This window comes from Eleutherodactylus coqui, chromosome 3, assembly GCF_035609145.1.
Source record: "Eleutherodactylus coqui strain aEleCoq1 chromosome 3, aEleCoq1.hap1, whole genome shotgun sequence".
Taxonomy (NCBI): Eukaryota; Metazoa; Chordata; class Amphibia; order Anura; family Eleutherodactylidae; genus Eleutherodactylus; species Eleutherodactylus coqui.
The window spans coordinates 249,563,522-249,581,665 of NC_089839.1; the positions used below are offsets into that span (position 1 = coordinate 249,563,522).

The 18,144-nt window shown below is 41.2% G+C and overlaps 1 protein-coding gene across 1 annotated transcript in view; it reads left to right on the forward strand.

The window, feature by feature from the left end:
• The first annotated feature begins 224 nt into the window (after positions 1 to 224).
• RGS5 (regulator of G protein signaling 5) overlaps positions 225 to 18,144 on the forward strand; it is a 105,407-nt gene continuing 87,487 nt past the window's right edge. The window contains exon 1 of the mRNA XM_066597253.1: positions 225 to 466. Coding sequence (XP_066453350.1) covers positions 423 to 466 — 44 coding nt within the window. The 5' untranslated portion in view covers positions 225 to 422. The remainder of the gene's footprint in view (positions 467 to 18,144) is intronic.

Genomic DNA, 18,144 nt, shown 5'->3' on the forward strand with positions numbered 1-18,144 from the left:
ATATTAAGAATAGCTTAAAAATAAGTGTTAGGGGTAACAATAAATAAAGTTCTGCCACAAAGATCCCTCTACCTTCTCTTCTCTACCAGGGTCTGCATCCCCTCTAAATCTAAGCCAAGCAATAATCTTACTGCTGTGCAGCTTGCAGTGTAAGGGAGAATGTCATTGGATGAGGGGCTGGCTCTCATCCAGGGCTAAACCTCTATATACTTCTGCTAATAAGAGACTGCTTCAGAGTGAGAGAACTAAAGAGTGCTTCTGTCAAAGCTAAAGACACCTCTATCAGACAGCCAGAGACAGATTGTACTGAAAGCTGCAATAGAGAAGCAGAAAGCCAGAACAGATAGTCACAGATACTTTAAGAAAGGAAAAGCCTTCCTGAATTACTTCTCAAGGACCAGACTCACTCAAGAGAAACCAAAATGTGTAAAGGATTAGCAGCGCTGCCCCACACCTGCCTGGAGAGGTGAGAAAACTTGGATGTGCTGTAACATTGTGTCACTAGACTTAGCAGATCTGGATGATGGCTACATATGTATTCATAGAACTCTTTAGAACTAGTCGAACTACATGAAAATGTTACATATAGATGTAGCAGATGTGAGATTGTCAGTTAGAACAACTCATTGGAATAGAATAATGTGTTCAGTGAGCTTTTACTTAAAAGTGTGTTTCATTTTCTATAATTCAGTGAGAAAGTTGAAGAAACAATGCATCCTCAAAGAGTTAAATAAATGCAGGTCTGCCGCATCTCTTCAACAGTGTTATTGCTTATACTGTAGGAGAAAGTTGAGATTAACTATATTTTTATGCTATTATAGCTCAGCTAAAAGTCACAGCATTACTATTTATTTTTTACCATTATTATTTTTTTTTTTAGCATTATTAGTGTCCTTTGTAATTTATTGTTGCACAGGAGAACTGATGTCCTCTGATGGACAGTTCTGTCCAGATGTTGTGATGCTGCGTTACAGAGGGACCATTATCTGTTTCATTTTACCCAAATCTAATGACCCACACAAAAATCTCAATAAAAAAAGAAGAAAGTCATTCACTTACATTTCCAGCAGCAGCAAGAGAATATTGGGACCTGTAATGTTAAACACATATAAGCATCTGCTACTATTCAAACTTTATATATGTGTAATAAACAGATAGAAAGCAGAGCCACAATGTATTCATTTTAGCAATAGGAACAACAAATAGCAATAGGATCATAAACACAACACACATTATAAAATGTTATGTGTAAAGATGTAGCAGAGCTGAGTTTACTAATAAAGCAGTAAGATGGCCATTTGCCACAATGTGTTATCTGTGGTTTGTCTAAGGACTGAAGGCATTCTAACTGTATTATTCAGTTTGGTTGCACATAATTAAGTCCTTACAGTCATATCGCTTCAGACTCGGAGGTTCTATAGAGCTGGACTGAGACCCTTTCTTGCTATATAGAACTATGTTCGGTTTAGTAGAACAATGTGTGTGGTCAGTCTCTAAGGGCTTCTTGGGGGTATTTGCAATTAATGCGCAGAGAATAGAACCCATTGATTTTAATGGGTTCGTCCACATTTCTATATTTTGCACATGCATTTCAGTTGTGCAAAAAAAACCAGTATGCTCTACTTTTCTACACATTTGCAAAGGTCCCCATAGACATTATTGGGGGGTGGGGGTGGGGGGGTGTAAATACGTACACAATTTGCGTAATTCTGCTGAAAATGAACACATCTGCAACTTATTAGCCATTTCAAGCGTTGCGTCTTTTTGAATGAACATGCCCTGCGGACTGAAAAAGTATAGTAAAATACACCAATATGCAGGCAAAAGAGCATACCTAACTGCACAAATGTGCATATACCTGTGTGAAGGAGCCCTTACAGTGGACATATGGCCTTCTGAAACCGGCCAATGGCTCTGTTCACTTATAGATTGCGGATTATGTTCCCAATAAAAGCCACAGTGCTGTGCTAGATCAGTCGTATGATGGAGCCCAACTCCATGATGGACCCTGTTGACTGGTCCATTGGATTCCCTTATGGTATCTGCTGCATGCCACATTATTCTTGCCATCAAATGAGACAGAATTGCTTAACTCCGTGTTATTTTGGTGCTCTCAAGAATGAGTTCAGTTCTAAATTTAGTTCTACATCTGAACATAAAAGGAGACCGTGCCCTTAACACAATAAAAATGTACTTTTGTTTAACTTGGAAATGGCAGCAGTTATGTCAAGTAAGTATGTGACCCGTCTCCAGATAGCTTTACAGTTCAGTGGATTTGGATCTATTGATATAATTCTGTAAATTAGGCATCATTCAGGCTCGCTGTGAGCCCCACTTATATACACACACTTTTAACTCTGCGGTGACTTTGCTAGATTTTCATCTAGTGTATCATTTCTATTGAAAAGCTTCCTGGATGTAAATCAATCAAATCTTCAGCCAGTTAGAAATAATTCAATCGTGCATTGTGCAGACCGATTGGTTTCAGGCCAGAGCTGCTCTAATTCTTCTCAAATCAAACAATTCAATCAGCTGGAAATCTTCCTGTTACAAATTATGTTTTACCATTTTTGCTCTTGGGTTAATTCTCAATCATGGGGATATTGATATGGAAGCACAAACCCACTCTACAAAGATTAGCCATCACTTAACTGCCTGTTTATTGTATTTGCAGACCATAAAGGAATATGGGAAATTGTCTTCAAGGTGGCACAATCTATTGATGGAGTGTAGTATAAAGCCTCAAGTCAGGGAATGTCTAATACCAATGTGTTCTCTTTAAGGATCCAAAAACACTCTAAGGGCTTCACAACAGCATCGTTTTGACACTGAGTAGGTGCGTCCCAAACCGCATCTAAAAGAACCCATGGTTTCTTATGGGTTCTTTCAGATGAACGATTTTTTGATGCGCCGAAAAAAAACGCGCTTCAAAAGATAGCGTTATAGGCGCGTTTTTTTTTTCTCTATGTCAAAAGACATGTCCTTTCTTTTTTGACGGCACATTGTCGGCAGATCCTATAGACTCCTATGGAAGCTGGCCGGCAGACGGAGGAGGGGGGGAGCAACATACTCACTAATAGCAGCCGCAGCAGCTATTCATTCACCCGATTTAACGCTCAGATAGTCATGCTATTTTAGAACGGCTTTAGTGCGGCTATCTGAGCATTAATACACAATCGTGTGAAAGAGCCCTAAGAGAGTGTTCACATGTCACTGCTTTACTGTACATTTTGGGGCAGATCTGCAGCAGATTTTAGCCGTCATTCAACTTGAATTTAATTGAAAGGCTGAAATCCGCTACAGATCTGCACCAAAATCTGTTACAAAATCCACAGCAAATCAGTGATGGATGAACGTGACCCACATAGCTGCATTATTATACTGTAGCTAAACATGTAGCATGGCTGAAATGTGTTGTTTCAGCATTTTGGTGTATGGTTGTAAGTACTAAAATGAAGTTAATACTGTAAATTTAAATCCTGCAGGATGTCAATTCTTTTCTCTTTTCCGCAGCGGCCTCTCTCCTTTCTCTGGGAGAGACAGCCACAGCGGAATGCAGACAGTAAAACTGCTACAAAATCCACAGTTATATAACTATAAGGCTGGGGTCACACGGGACAGAATTCCAGCGGAATTCTCATGGTTTTTCTGTGCGGCCATTCTGTGAGAATTCCGCCCCGTGTGACCCCAGCCTTATAGTTATTGTACCTTTATGCGCAGGGACTACAGATAAATTTCTAACTAGAGTATCACCTGCATGGATCCTGAATATTTAGGATGACTGACTTCCCATAAGAGGGACGCTTACACAGATGGTTACCCTGACCAGTTTGTGTCAGCATCCAGAACACCAAGGCTACTTCTAGAGTAAGGTGCTGCCCTCAGGAGTAGCCCTAAGCTAAATCCAGTTGGGGCACAATGAGTCCTCACCGGCTGTTCTGACATTTATAGCATAGTTGCCACAATTGTTTGCTGGCTATATACCACATTATTGTTCTCTTTATAGCCCTATAGTATATAACAGCTGCCAAAGGAAATATTGAGAAATCCATCGGTTGTTTATTTATAAGTCATCACTGTAAATTGTCAATGATATTGTTGATATGGTTCTGCCATAAGTCTGTACTTTCTGTACACAAACTACACATATAGTGAAGATTGTTTAAAATTCAATTATCAATTTTTCCCTGGTTCTTAAAGAGTCATTTCGTACCCAGCTTTTTTTAGCCAATCAGGACAAGGCTCTGTCTGGTATGCAAGGTGCTTCCTGACTGATTCCTGGTTTGAGCCATGCTTATTCTACTCAGCTTTCCTGTCTTCTCCATTCCTGACCTCAGCTTATGTTTTGAACAATGCTATATGTGTCTGTTGCCTTCCCTTACCCTTGGCTTGTCATACTGTCACACAAGAATGCCAACCCCCCCTGACCTTTGCTCTGTATCACAACCATGTATTCTGCTTCTGCAATACCGCATTATGGTTACCCTGGCCAGTTTGCATCAGCTACTACAACACCACAGCTACGTCTAGAGTAAGGTTCTACCCTCAGGAGTAGCTCTAAGCCAAACACATTTGTGGCACAATGAGTTCACACCGGCTGTTTTGACAGTTACATAGTTGATATGGTTAGAACGTCCTTCAAGTTCAACCAGAAATTGATGGAAGGGTAAAGGCTAAGCCTTACATTTTTTATTTCCCCCTATCTATCCAGAGGAAGGCATTAAGCATTATCTTACCTTCCATAAAAGGAAAAAAGTTTTGGAACTTCACGTGGCATTCGGACTGCGAGCTAAAATGCAGCAATTTTACAGAGATGTAAAATCCGCCTTGTGCTCAGGCTCTGTAAACAGTTCATTGGCAGAATACAGGCTGCCATAAACTGTGTATGTATTCATATGGCTCATACAGAGGCAGCAATGTTGGAATGTTTTAAATTCCCTGCAACCGTAGTGTCACATCATAATAGTTTATGCTCCTGGGTCTTGTAGTTTGAAGCACTTTTCAGGAGCACGTTTCTGCAGGTTTGGGCTGATTTGGCTGACTGACTGTTGTGTGGATTGCTCCAGCCAGCTAATCACTATGGGTCTGTGCACATATATACAAGCTCCTCTTGTTAGAGGGTGCTGGTCATTATACATATCTCATTATCTCCTTTCAGAACCCTGGTGATAGTATGCATGCATGCGTTTCTGTTTGTTTTATGTCTGTCTGGTCTGAACTCTGTCCAAAGTAGTGTCAGATGCCTAAACCCATGTCTGTCTGGTCTGAACTCCATCCGAAGTAGTGTCAGATTCCTAAACCCACGTCTTTCTGGTCTGAACTCCATCCGAAGTAGTGTAAAATGCCTAAACCCATCCATGTCTGTCTGGTCTGAACTCCATCCGAAGTAGTGTCAGATTCCTAAACCCATGTCTGTCTGGTCTGAACTCCCTCCGAAGTAGTGTCAGATGCCTTAACCTACGTCTGTCTGGTCTGAACTCCATCCGAAGTAGTGTCAGATGCCTAAACCTACATCTGTCTGGTCTGAACTCCGTCTGAGGTAGTGTTGGACGCCTGAATTCCTCTCTGTAAGTGTGCAGAAGCCTAGTCAGTTTGATTTATATTCTGTTTGGTTTCTGTCTGTTTTCTTCTCCATTTGTAATTGTGCTGATGACTGGTCAGTTTGAACTAAGTCCTACTTAGTTCATATCTGAATCACTTGAACTAAGTTCTGCTTGGTTCTTGTTTGAATCCCTAAAACAAAGTCTTACTTGCTTCATGTTTGAATCCCTTGAACTAAGTCCTTCTTGGTTCATGTTTGAATCCCTTGGACTAAATCCTGCTTGGTTCGTGTCTTAATCCCTTGGACTAACTCCTGCTTGGTTCATGTCTGAATCCTTTGAACTAAGTCCTTCTTGGTTCATATCTGAATCCCCACCATCCGTAGATGTGCAGACACCCGTGTCTGAACTATGTCCTGTTTGTAGTTCGCTGTGCCTATAGCTGCTCTGAACCTGTTTGGTGTTCCCTGCCATTTTCCCTATTTCCACCTTGGGCAAGTCAGGTTTACCCTAAGTTCCTGTGTGGCGTCATCCTTATTTGATCACCCCCTGTTAGTCAGGGTTCCCCTTCTTCTGTGCTATAAGGTCAGACTTCCCCTTTTCCCTTACTTTGCTTCTTGTTTGGTCTGTTTGGTGATCTTTACGTCCAGTCTTGAGTGTATATTACAATCGTGTAGGTCGCTGTTCACACACCCTGCATGAACATAACACCTTGAAAGTTCTTATTGTATTTTACTCCCGTTTATAAATGGAGCAAATCAAATATAACGTTCTAAGGAATTTCTAACAGCATAAAATTGTGAATAATTCAATGGAAAGTTGATATCTATATCTATGCATTGTGTGCTATTAAAGGTTGCAGACGTACTAATGACGGCTCTTAATCTTAAATTACAGGAAATAACACTGACAAATTAACATTGACCGCCTAACATTTTAAGCAGGCTTATGACATAATTGTGCCCACAAGATCCAATTCCCACGATTCTACTGTACCAAACACAGATATAAGCAAAAAACATTTTTTGGTTCAGTAGAATGGAGGGTTGGCTTTAAATGTACTACATAAAGGTGGTTTCAGAGCATAAGACATTTATTAATCCGAGTTCATTCTATTTCTTACTTGTCAAACCTCTCTCATTAGCGACTACTCTATAAAAGACGTGTATGGACTGGCAGAATTAAAGAGGATACTTTTTTCTTGCATTCTTAATGTGTCATTGTATGACTTTATGGGCTCAGTGACATGGGTGCCGATGCGCCCGTTTTTCAGGACGGGAAGACGGCAGTGCGGACGAATCTCCGCACCTGCCGGGAAAAGAACACATGGCTGGCAATGGAGCCCGTCATGCTGAGATTCGTCCGACACGCGGTGCGGCCGACATCCCGCCCTGAAACACAGGCGGATCGGCGCCCATGTGACTGAGCCCTAACTGTTAAAGGGCCACTCCGTAGATTATTTCTTTCACTCATCATCTAGCTAGCACCCCGGTATATATAGATGAGCTAGTAATACCTTGGTTAGTTATTCCTTTCTATCTGAAACTCCTGGATTCTTTCCTGTTAAATGGTCATGTGATCTTAATTCTGAACAGCTCAGATCTACTTGGGTTTATGCTGTCTGAAACTAGTCAATTTCTCAGCATGAGTGGTGCTGTTGCATGGACCCTACCGCAGACACTGCCTAGAGAGCACAGACACTGCTATCACAGTTACTGATGACTAGAGGCTCCTGTCACACAGTTATAATAAAGGAGATCACAGCTCAGCCTCCTGACTGCATACTTATGGTTTGTAGCTTATTTAGGTGAATATAGAAGGTAATGATGATTAAACTGTCCCTCCAGCAGGCAGAAATAGTATAGCCTCTAGCTACTGCTGTGCTGATGCATCATGGGATTAATGTGAAAGTAAAAAAATCTCACCATCAAGATAGTGCCTCATAAGCACCAGACTGGGGGCTGCTCTACACAGTGGAAAAAATGAGTCTTTGCTGGAGGGACCTTTTAATGAAGCCATTCTCTGGTTTCCACTGTTCCAGAGCTATTCTCTGACTTACATTGTTTAATGAGGGCACTCTGGCCTACATTGGCTGCCATTATGGTGGAATAGTAAGTTATAAATGGCAAGGCTTATGCAAAAAAAAAATCATAGGATCTCTCTAAACTATGTTCTCAAGTGTTCCAGATGTCGTTCTTTGTGGTATTTTCACCTCACTGACATCAAAAGAGAAAAATAGAACAATAAAAAGCGCGTAATGTCTGAGATTTTTTTGCTTTTTACCTATATAGTTCTGTCAAGGTTTACTTGCAACATACGGAAAGCAAGTTTTTTTAGTATTTTTAGGTGATAACGCTGAGAATCACTATCCCCTTTATGGCCATTGTTTGCATGAAACTGCTGTGGCTGCACCAAGTTTACGCAGCAGGAGCAGCTTTGTATATTCACTATGGAACAATCCTCTGAGTAGGATTCTAAAAAAATTGTTTTTCAGCTCCTTACTCCTTTGCTATTTGGAAACATTTCAGATCGCCCCCTGTGTTTTGACACGGCCTCTGTGCTTCTATAAACTTATGGTGTTGCCTCCTTATTAATTCTGCATTTATGACATAATGTTGAACTGAGATTTGCAGAATTCTTATCACCTCTGCAAGTTATGATGGAGATTAACCGATTCATGAGATATTTTTAGAACCACAAAATCAGTCCCACATTTCTGTAAGGTGATACATCTGTTAGGATCAAGATGCCATGTATAACTTCCATTCTTTATACTGGAGGATTGCCGAAATTTGCAGATGCTCAACACCCCATTAGACAGTATTACGACTATGTATCAAGAAAGGCTGTTGTTACCTTTCATCTGTATTACTTACTCCTCATTAAATGAAGAACAGGAATTGAACCTATAGTAGCCTTTGTTTTAATGTCTTAAATCTCTAATATCTATGTCAGGAGAGTAGCTGGGGGCTTGTGCGCTTGCGGGCTGCGTGCTAGTGAAGATGCCAACAAACTACTTTCCTCTTTGGCCAGGGCTAGTGTTAAAAAAACCGAACCAGTAGCATCTTATGAGTCGAACTTTGCTAAAAGTTTGGTTCCGTACGTACCCGACCAACTTTTTAGCAGCGTTTTACCTGAAATAAGGTTTTATTAGTTCGGTTCGCCCAACACTAGTCCTGAACATTTTTGGCCGCCGATTTTATACGCGGCATCAAAAGACGGGCCTTGCCCTATCTTTTGCTGAGATATGCAGGAAGCTCACACAGACTTCTCTGGAAGCGGAAAAAAAGGGAGGGGGCTTTCCTGGGTACAAGTTGTGAAAAGAAGACAGTTGACCCTATTTAACCCTTTCCAATCCAATGTTGGGCCTGCCCCAACATCATCGTTTCCCTCCACAGCTCTGATGTCGGGACAGGCCCGACACTGCAGTGCAGGAGTGCATCTGCACCCGATCATCAGACACATCGGATGCAGATGCACTTCTGCACTGATCCTCATCGAGGACCCCCGAGAAGAAGGCAGAAAGGGTTTTTAACCCTTTCTGCCTTCTCCTTTACACATTACATAGCGCTCAATTAGCGCTATGTAATGCATAGAGATTCCGGACGGCGATCATGTGACTGCCGGTGTTACCTGACCCCCAGCGGTCACATGAACACCGAGCTGGGAGCCTGCACCATGGGGGGACCTGCTTACCTGACCGATGTCTTGCGCATTCTCCTTCTGCCTCCCGGCTCGGCGATCATATGGCCGCTGGGTGCCACCTGACCCCAGCGGTCACATGATCGCCGAGCCGGGAGTCAGAAGGAGAATGCGCAAGACGCCGGACAGGTAAGCAGGTCCCTCCCTGCACCCTGCTGAACTCTGTCAGTTCAGGAGGGTGAAGGGAAAATGTATTTTTTCTCATCTATTCTCCCCAGCTCCAATTTATTTGGAGCTAGGGAGAATGGATGAGAAAAAATAAATGGATTGGAAAGGGTTAAGCATTAGTAGTCATTCCGAGGATTTCTGCCGATCGATGAATTTCTATGCTGCGGCGTATTTTTTTGCGATACGCAGCAGCCGCCCATGTCAATCGCAGAAAATATGTGGCTAAAGATCGAAACTCGATCTTTATTCATGCAATTTTACGGCGCGTATGGGCAAACGTAAAAAAACATAAGGTCATGTGAAAGAGGCCTTAAACAGTGTTATATACTGGTTTTAGGGTTTTAGTGAAATTCCGGTTCAGGTTGAAGTACTTTGGACCAAACCAAACTTTTCAAAACTTCACTCATCACTACTCAGGATATTTACATACAGATCCAAGGTAGCAACTGATTTGTTACCCCAGGTGAAGGATTGCCTATAGGCCCATTTACACTGGAAGATTTTCTGCTGGCAAAAGGCACCAATTGATGATATAGCAAGCTTATTGGTGGACATTTAGCTCCCTTTACATGAAGCAATCATTAGTGTTGTATGTGATCGAATTGTTGGTCCAATCATTTGGGCACACATTTTAAGGGCCATGTGCTGCTAATGGCCAATGACTTCAAAAGATACAATCAACAACAACTGATCACTGGCCATGTTTAGACTGAGAATGAGTTGGAATGAGCATTCTAAAGTGCAATTGCTAGCCGGTTCATCCAGGTACTAACTATGCCTCTGTACTTGGTGATATGTAGAAAGACATTGTCTCGTGAAGACATCCTCTGTGCATGCACTGCTTATGGTCATTGAAATATCATACACAGGGTTAAGATCTTCTATATAAGCCATATTTGAGTCACAAAGTAGAGTTGCTTTCTCAGTCCAAGTCTTTATTATAATTAGAGTTGATCACTGGGGAAGGGATAGTCTTATTGAGACAACCCTTTTAAGCATCGCATCCATTGATCATGTAACCAATCCCTTTGTTCCACAGTAATATAAACAACAGGCCCATGAAATATTAGTGACACTTTATTACGAAACTTCAATGAAGGGCGAAGGGTTCAGCTTATTTCCTTTCCAGGTCTGAAAGTCTTCCATGATTTTTTACTTAAACTTTATGACCCCTTTGTATGCAACTATTTGATTTATTAAGAAATATTAAATTGGAAACAGGACTCCGATTGCTAGAAGAACAAATATAGACATTTTTTGACATTTGAGTCATTCTGTGCCCAGGCACCATTGCCAATTCTCTATGGAAAAACAATGATTAATGGGTGTTGACATAAATATAGACCTTTCTGTATGTTCTCCAGACCAATCTCCTTTATAATACGGCATCTAAGTGGCACCCTGGAGTGCCAGTAATGGGACTGGAACATAGCTTACCATGTATGTCCTGCCCTCTGTGAGCTGCATCGGCCATTCAGCAGAAAAGTCAAACAAAATTATCTGAAGTCCTACAAGCTGTTGAACCGCAATAGCCTTGAAGATAAGTGGGTGGTTCTACTTGAACCCGAATTGACGATCGGCCATTACTTGGATACGTTTTCACCACTTGGTCAGCTTTGAAAGGGCATTATATAAATATCCTAATCTAATGCATAATAGATGGATACTTGTATTTATTGAGGTCTATGCATAGAACTAAGCAAACCGTGGGAAGCTTTGACATTAGTTGGAGCAGTTATTAGGAAATAATAATTGGACATCTTATAATGATGCTTCTTATGTTCCAAACGTATGCCTTCTGGCTATCATTGAATAGCATCCCAAATCTATGAAGCATTGCATTTAGACAGAGTAGAAATAAACAAACAGGCATGATAGTCAATATAACAATGGTGCCATTTATTGAGGCATCTACATAGAGAAGTCACTTCACTAAAACTGTAAACCATACCTGTTGTTTCAGGTGACATCTAAAAATAATCTGTCATATGCTTGGATGAGGAATACCGCCACTTTCAATCATTATATGACTTGATTTTTACATATTTCACTAGTTTTCCCATTCTGCTGGCTTTATTTCTAATTGTCAGTTTTCCCTGAGCTAGTGGGTAGAGACTGGCTGTTATGATGTCTCTGCACACAGAAAATACTGGATCCTGCTCCCCTATATTCCTGCAATACACCCTCAGAAGCCATAGCAGCATGGAGGACATTGTACAGCAGTATTAAGCAGTGTAACTGTGAATCTAGCATGGAGATGAGACATTAGGACTTACTAGAGCCAGCAGAGTCTCTTGAAATCTGTATCTTTGTCACTTTCAGTCTACCTCTCCATTTCCCTCACCTCTCCATAGACGTCTATGGGCAGCAGCTGTAACCTGATAATAACCTTAATAAGCTTAATAATCCATCTTGTCTCTCAAAACAGATTTGAGCAGTAAATTGAGAGTGAATGATCAGTACAGAAGGTGGGGGGTAGCTGAGAAGAAGTGGCTGATAAGTGAAGATAAAGGCATTTTTCTGTAATATGACATGTTGCAGAGTTTCTTATTTCCATTTCTACTTTTGACCTATGCAAAGTATGTTGAAAGCACAATGCCTATTTAAGTTTTTCTTGATATGTAGATTCACCCAGCAAATCCATGAGCACAGTAAAAGGCCATTATTTGTGGTGTCATTCTGCTCATAATTGGCATCATAGGCAGAGCACTATTAGGGAATTTGAATATGTACTTGCCTTCTTGTATCTACCATATATCACTGAAGCCCTCCAAGATCTAAAGGTGGGGATAGCTATAATAACACTAAAATAAATCAATGATCTCTACTTGTGAGAAAAGTCACTGAATACAAAAATAAATAAAATCTTGTTATTTGTATAGCACCAACTTATTCTGCAGCGCTTCTAAGTAATTTATTTCCACCCAACACCAAGCTGGGTACTCATTTTACCAACCTCGGAAGGATGGAAGGCTGAGTCGACCTTGAGCCGGCTACCAGAACCATGTGGGGATTGAACTTGCAACCTCCAGGTTGTGAGCGAGAGCTTAGAACTGCATTTCTGCTGCCTTAGTGCTCTGTTCCACATGAGGCTCTCAGTGTGCCACATTAAGCTGATCATAGGATGTCCTGGAGAGATTCCCAGCAAACAGCTGTAAGGCAGTAAGGTTTTGAGTTTCCTATAGCTCAACCAAATGGGAAATGAAGCATTATACAGTGTCCATTCAAATAAATGGGTTGTTTATCCTCCAGAGCAAGAAACATCCTTTATAACTGCTGTCCAGTCTGGCTAAGAGACAAAGATTCTGAATAGGAGACTGTCCTCTATTAAAGGGGTTGTCTGACTTAAATTTTCTTTTATAACCATGTTCCCTATGGTGAAAAATAATAAATCAGTTCATACTTGCCTGTCCACTCTCCCTGCATGCCCTTGCCAGCGGCTCTGGGTCTGCTCATTGATGTAGTGTTTACAGGCTGCAGCAGCCTGTTATAGGCTCTGACAGGCTGCTGCAGCCTGTAAATGATCAGTCAGCAGGGATAGCTGGAGGCACAGAGAAGGGGACACATAGGGAGCAGGGAGAGGCGCGTATGAACCAGTTAACTATTGTAAGCATGGGGAGCATGATTGTAAAATAAATGTTTGAGTCACACAACCCCTTTAACTTAGAATTCCTTCAAAGCATATATGAAAGTAGTTTTTTTTAAATTGGACAACCCCTGTAAGGAATTATGGAATTAGTAAATAGGCAATTTATTTTCATTTGTAAGACGGCCATCAGTTTAGATGCAAACAAATTTGAGGATTTAGATACACTGTGTGAACATTTTGGGTCTTGCTTTATTCTGAATGAACAGTATGTTGTAGTTGTACAGGGAGATATCATTACATTTGATAAATATAGAATGAGGGCTGACATTTATGAAAGCAGTTATTGGGGTAGGATAATGGGACAGGATAATGTACTTGGTTTACCTGTAGACCTGGGGAAAATACATTTGAACCCTTTCCAATCCAATTTGTATCCTGGTTTTCCTAGGGGGCTTACTCTTTTTCTGCTGTTATACAATGGCGGTATCTGCTGGCTAAAGCCAGTACTACATGAGATGACACGTTGGATAGGCTCCAACAGCAGAAAGGCTGGCAATATACAGAAGAGAACCCTGACGGACGTCTTCCAACATCAGAGCTGTACAGCCTTAAATCATAATGTCTTCACAGGTCAGACAGTGGATTGGAAAGGGTTAATACAGTCAATAAGTAAGGGTTCCAAGTACTAAAGATAGCCATAGATATGAGATTGGGATCAGCCACACTGCATCCTGTCATTTGTATGTTGGATCATTTGTCTGAACGATCCCACCAGCAGCAGATCCAGGAGATATTAAAAAATGAAACATTATAATGAGCTTATGCCACGTAGTGAATGATCGGCCTGACATTCATCATACAAGTCCAGTTTCAGCTGACAAGGGCTGAAAAATTCCAACATGACAGCTAATTATTTCAGTATTCAGTAGTCTGTTGTTGACCATCGTGAGCAGTCATTCACATATTAATTTTAAAATGATGGTGGTCAAAATTGGCCGTTTTGACTGACTTTTATGTTTATGTCCAGCTTAAAACTCAAATTGATTATTAGAACAAAGGCCAATGGATTAGAGATTGATGTGTAGTTCTTAATTCTTCAATAGAGCCAATGCAAATATACTGTACCATAAAGGCAGCCTTTAAGATTGTTATGGGGCCCCTGGAGAGAGGGCCCAGCCCTGATTGTAACTATCTCCTTTGCTATTGGCAGAAACCTGTGCAGGATTCCCCTCCCCAGAGGAATGGCAGTATTAGCAAATGAGCAATTGGCCCAATGGTCGTAGAAAGGGCATGGAAGGGGAAACAAAGCCTATGCCCTCCTGTCCTGTGTTGCCAAACATGGTACCAGTTTTTGAGCCTATTTTAATTTTTGCTTTCTTCTATGTATACGATTTTGGGAAATCTCAGTAACAACTGTTGTGATTTTTGCAGTACAGCTCGGGGTATCCACACTAGTTCTGTAAGAAGATCAGATAACAAATAGTCAAATCACTGAAGGAAGCGTTGGACTACTCTCAGCTTGGCCTTCTCATGTCTTTTGAGGATATAATTTGGATAATTCTGAGACAAGGGAATGTGAAAGTGACAAATGAAAGAAAACATAGAAAAAATTACTCTGAATTACACAAAATTATGTGACATTTTTATTGGAACAAGAAAATAATAAGAAAGATAAAGTTACTTAAAGCTCTTAGCATGCCAAAACTTCAAGTTCCCTTCCAGGGTGAGCAGATAGCAGCGCCCTCCTCTGATCTCTTCTGGCCTGGTATCATAACTTGAAAGAGAGAATTTTAATTTTTGGAGGTACAAGTGATAACTTATACAGTATGCTACCTGAGCCTAAATTAGTTTGGCAACAGTAGATATCAATCTATTAATATAGGCTTCTACGGAAGTCCTGATTCTGGTTGTTACCTTGTGACTATATATATTCTATGCACTGTACATTTTTGCTAATATTCATCCTTTCACCTGGATAAGTCATCTGTTGATTAGCATACATTACATAATAAATACTTTATTCTAGTAACAACGTACTGTGTGACTACGGAATAGGTTTACTGTTATGTCCAAGCTGGATGCTGCTAATGTATTGCAGAACCAGATTCAATAAATGTGTCCGTAAAGGACAAATATACAAACCAAGTGCACAACAAAATATTATAAGGATACGTAAAAATGGGGAAACAGGAAATCCGATCCTGACCTACTAATGTGAGAAGACCCTACATAAAAGCAGGGCAATCATGTGGGCCCAGGGCGACTATGATTTTCCCTAAATGTCAAAAACTAGATGTTACACAAGAGGTAAGATGTTACAACACTCCTGATAAAGTAAATCACCAGACAGAGTTATCTAAACTGAGAAGCAAGACTGGACCTAGGACCACCGTCTTGACCAAAAACAGGCTTCAAACTGAGAATATAACCAGTGTCCTCTGTGAGGAGGAGCCAAAATAAATATGTATAAACTAATGCTGATTGGTCGACTGCAATACACACCTCCCACATGACCAAGCCATCCACATACCAGCAGAGAAGTATCCCCATCGGTGTCCTACACCAAAATTGCAATGAGCATACACCGGCGTGCGGGTCACGATGCCACTGTGGTCCTCATCCTCTGAACACATCTGGATAGCTGTGATACTTAAAAATACTGTCTGGCTACTGTCACATACACTATATGAATTTTCAGTGTCTTCTCAAAAAAATGAATACCATATATACTCGAGTATAAGCTTAGTTTTTCAGCACATTTTTTTGTGCTGAAAAAGCCCCCCTCGAGTCAGGAAAGGGTTAAAAAAAAGATAACAAAAAAAAAACTTTATACTCACCTCTCACCCGGCGTCTGTGTTTCCGGTGGTGGTGCAGCACGCTGCTTGAATTCCTGTGTTCCCGGCGGCGATGCGGCAAGCTGCTTGAATTCTCCCCGCTGTCATTCCCCAGCATCCTCTCTGCTCGGCTCTGTCATCCCCTGCAGTCAACGCTGTGATTGGATTGAACGCCAGCCAATCACAGCCGGCACTCAATCATTCACAGCCAATCAATGAATGTCATTCACTGATTTGCTGTGAATGATCGAGGCCCAGCTGTGATTGGCTGGCGCTTGATCCAATCTCAGTGCTTACTTACACAGCGCTGATGGCGGGGGATTTAAAAGTGAAGTAGGGAGATGACAGCGGGGAGAATTTTAAAGCAGCTTGCCGCATGCAAGAATTCTCCCCGCTGTCATCACCCTGCTCGGCTTTCAAATTTCACTCTGTCAACGCTGTGTAAGTAAGCGCTGTGATTGGATCGAGTGCCGGCTGTAATTGACTAATGCTCAATCCAATCACAGCGCTTACTTACTTAGTGCTGACAGAGATGACAGAGCCGAGCAGAGAGGACAGGGGGGATAATTCAAGCAACTTGCCGCACAGACACAGACGCCGGCTGGGAGGTGAGTATGGAGGTTGGTTTTTTTTACCCAGTATATACTCGAGTATAGCTAGACTTATACTCGAGTCAATAAGTTTTCCCAGTTTTCTGTGGTAAAACTTGTTGACTCGGCTTATACTCGGGTCGGCTAATACTCGAGTATATACGATATATAATGGAGGATATGGTGAAAGTAAGAACTTTCTTAAATGAATTGCCCTTAGTAAGTAGTACTCGATCTTCACAGGGAATTTCCTTTTTTTGGAAGCAATTACACTGCAAAGTTGATGGATTTGCAAATCTCCCCGACTAACAGTCTGGCATTGGCTTTTTTTTGCTCCTGAGTGTTTTTTCTGCCATTTTCAGATGACTCATAGCCAGCATATGATTCTAATTTCTGCTAAATTCTACTTTTTCATTGCCATACAGGCCCCTGGCAGTGTCATCTATTGAAGCTATCATAAGGCAGCACATTGCCTTAACATCTGCTTTTTTAAAGTGGTAAGATTCATATCTGCCCAATATGAAGTGCCTTGAGAAAGTTATATTCGGCTTTTACAAGGCACAATGGATTTGTTCTTCTGTTTGGAAGCATAGGAATATTTTTTACGCTATGTATTCTCGAAGAACACAAAATTAAATCCCAAGATTATGATGAATCCACTGTAATTATAGGCTTTATGTTACATAATGTCTCCAAATCAGTCATGGTATATTTCATAGCAAGAAATGTCTCGCTATAAATGCATGGAAAGTCAATACGAATCCCAAATAAGGGCAAACCCTAGTATGGTAAGAATGGATGGTTACTATAACTGAAGAGCACTGTGGTTCTAATTTAGGAAACTTAAATCTTTCCTGGAACTCCTAGAATCTGCTTCCCAGTCACCCAATGGTTGTTTTGAAGAGTGTCTTCGCATTCATTGAATTCTACAGGTTGTTTATTTTATAGCTGCAAACTAGTAAAACTTTCATTAATGATTTACTTTATGCGCTGGAGCGTTTTACTACAGGCAAATGTGAAAAACAATTTACAGATGATCACGCGATGTTAATAGAACTCAACTTATTATTATCTTTGTATTGCAAACAGTCCGAAAAATGGGTCCTAAGGATGATGTCACACTTCTTTGGTGGGGGTTTGAGGCTTTGGCCTCAGTCAGACGGGCGTTTTTTCGCGCGATTTGCACATGCACATGCGTCCGGCGATTTTTTAAAACCATTGCTTTGCAATGGTATCGGACACATGAGCTCTTTTTATGCGCTCGTCCGATAAATTATAGAACAGAAATCGCAGATCGCACCTATCTGCGATCTGCGATTCCTGTTCTCTTCTCTATATGCGCTCAATGGGGCCGGCGGCAGCAGCGCCGTCCCCATTGAGAACATATAGAAGACAAATCATTCTTCTCTGTGACAGCTGTAACATCTGTGACAGAGGAGAATGATGTTTGCCCATTGAATTCAATGGAGCCGGCAATACAGCAGGTTCCACTGAAAGCAATGGGCTGCCGGCGTGCGCGGGATGAATTGTCGGGAAGGGCTTAAATAAAAGTCCTTCCCTGCAATTCATCCAGAAATGTGTAAAAAAAAAAAAAAAAAAAATATATATATATATATATATATACTCACCTTGTCCCGGCAGACGGAGTTCAGTGCAGCCGGCCTGCAGTGGGTGTGAAGGGGGTGTGAGCCAATCAGGGGCAGGTCTGACTCACACCCCCT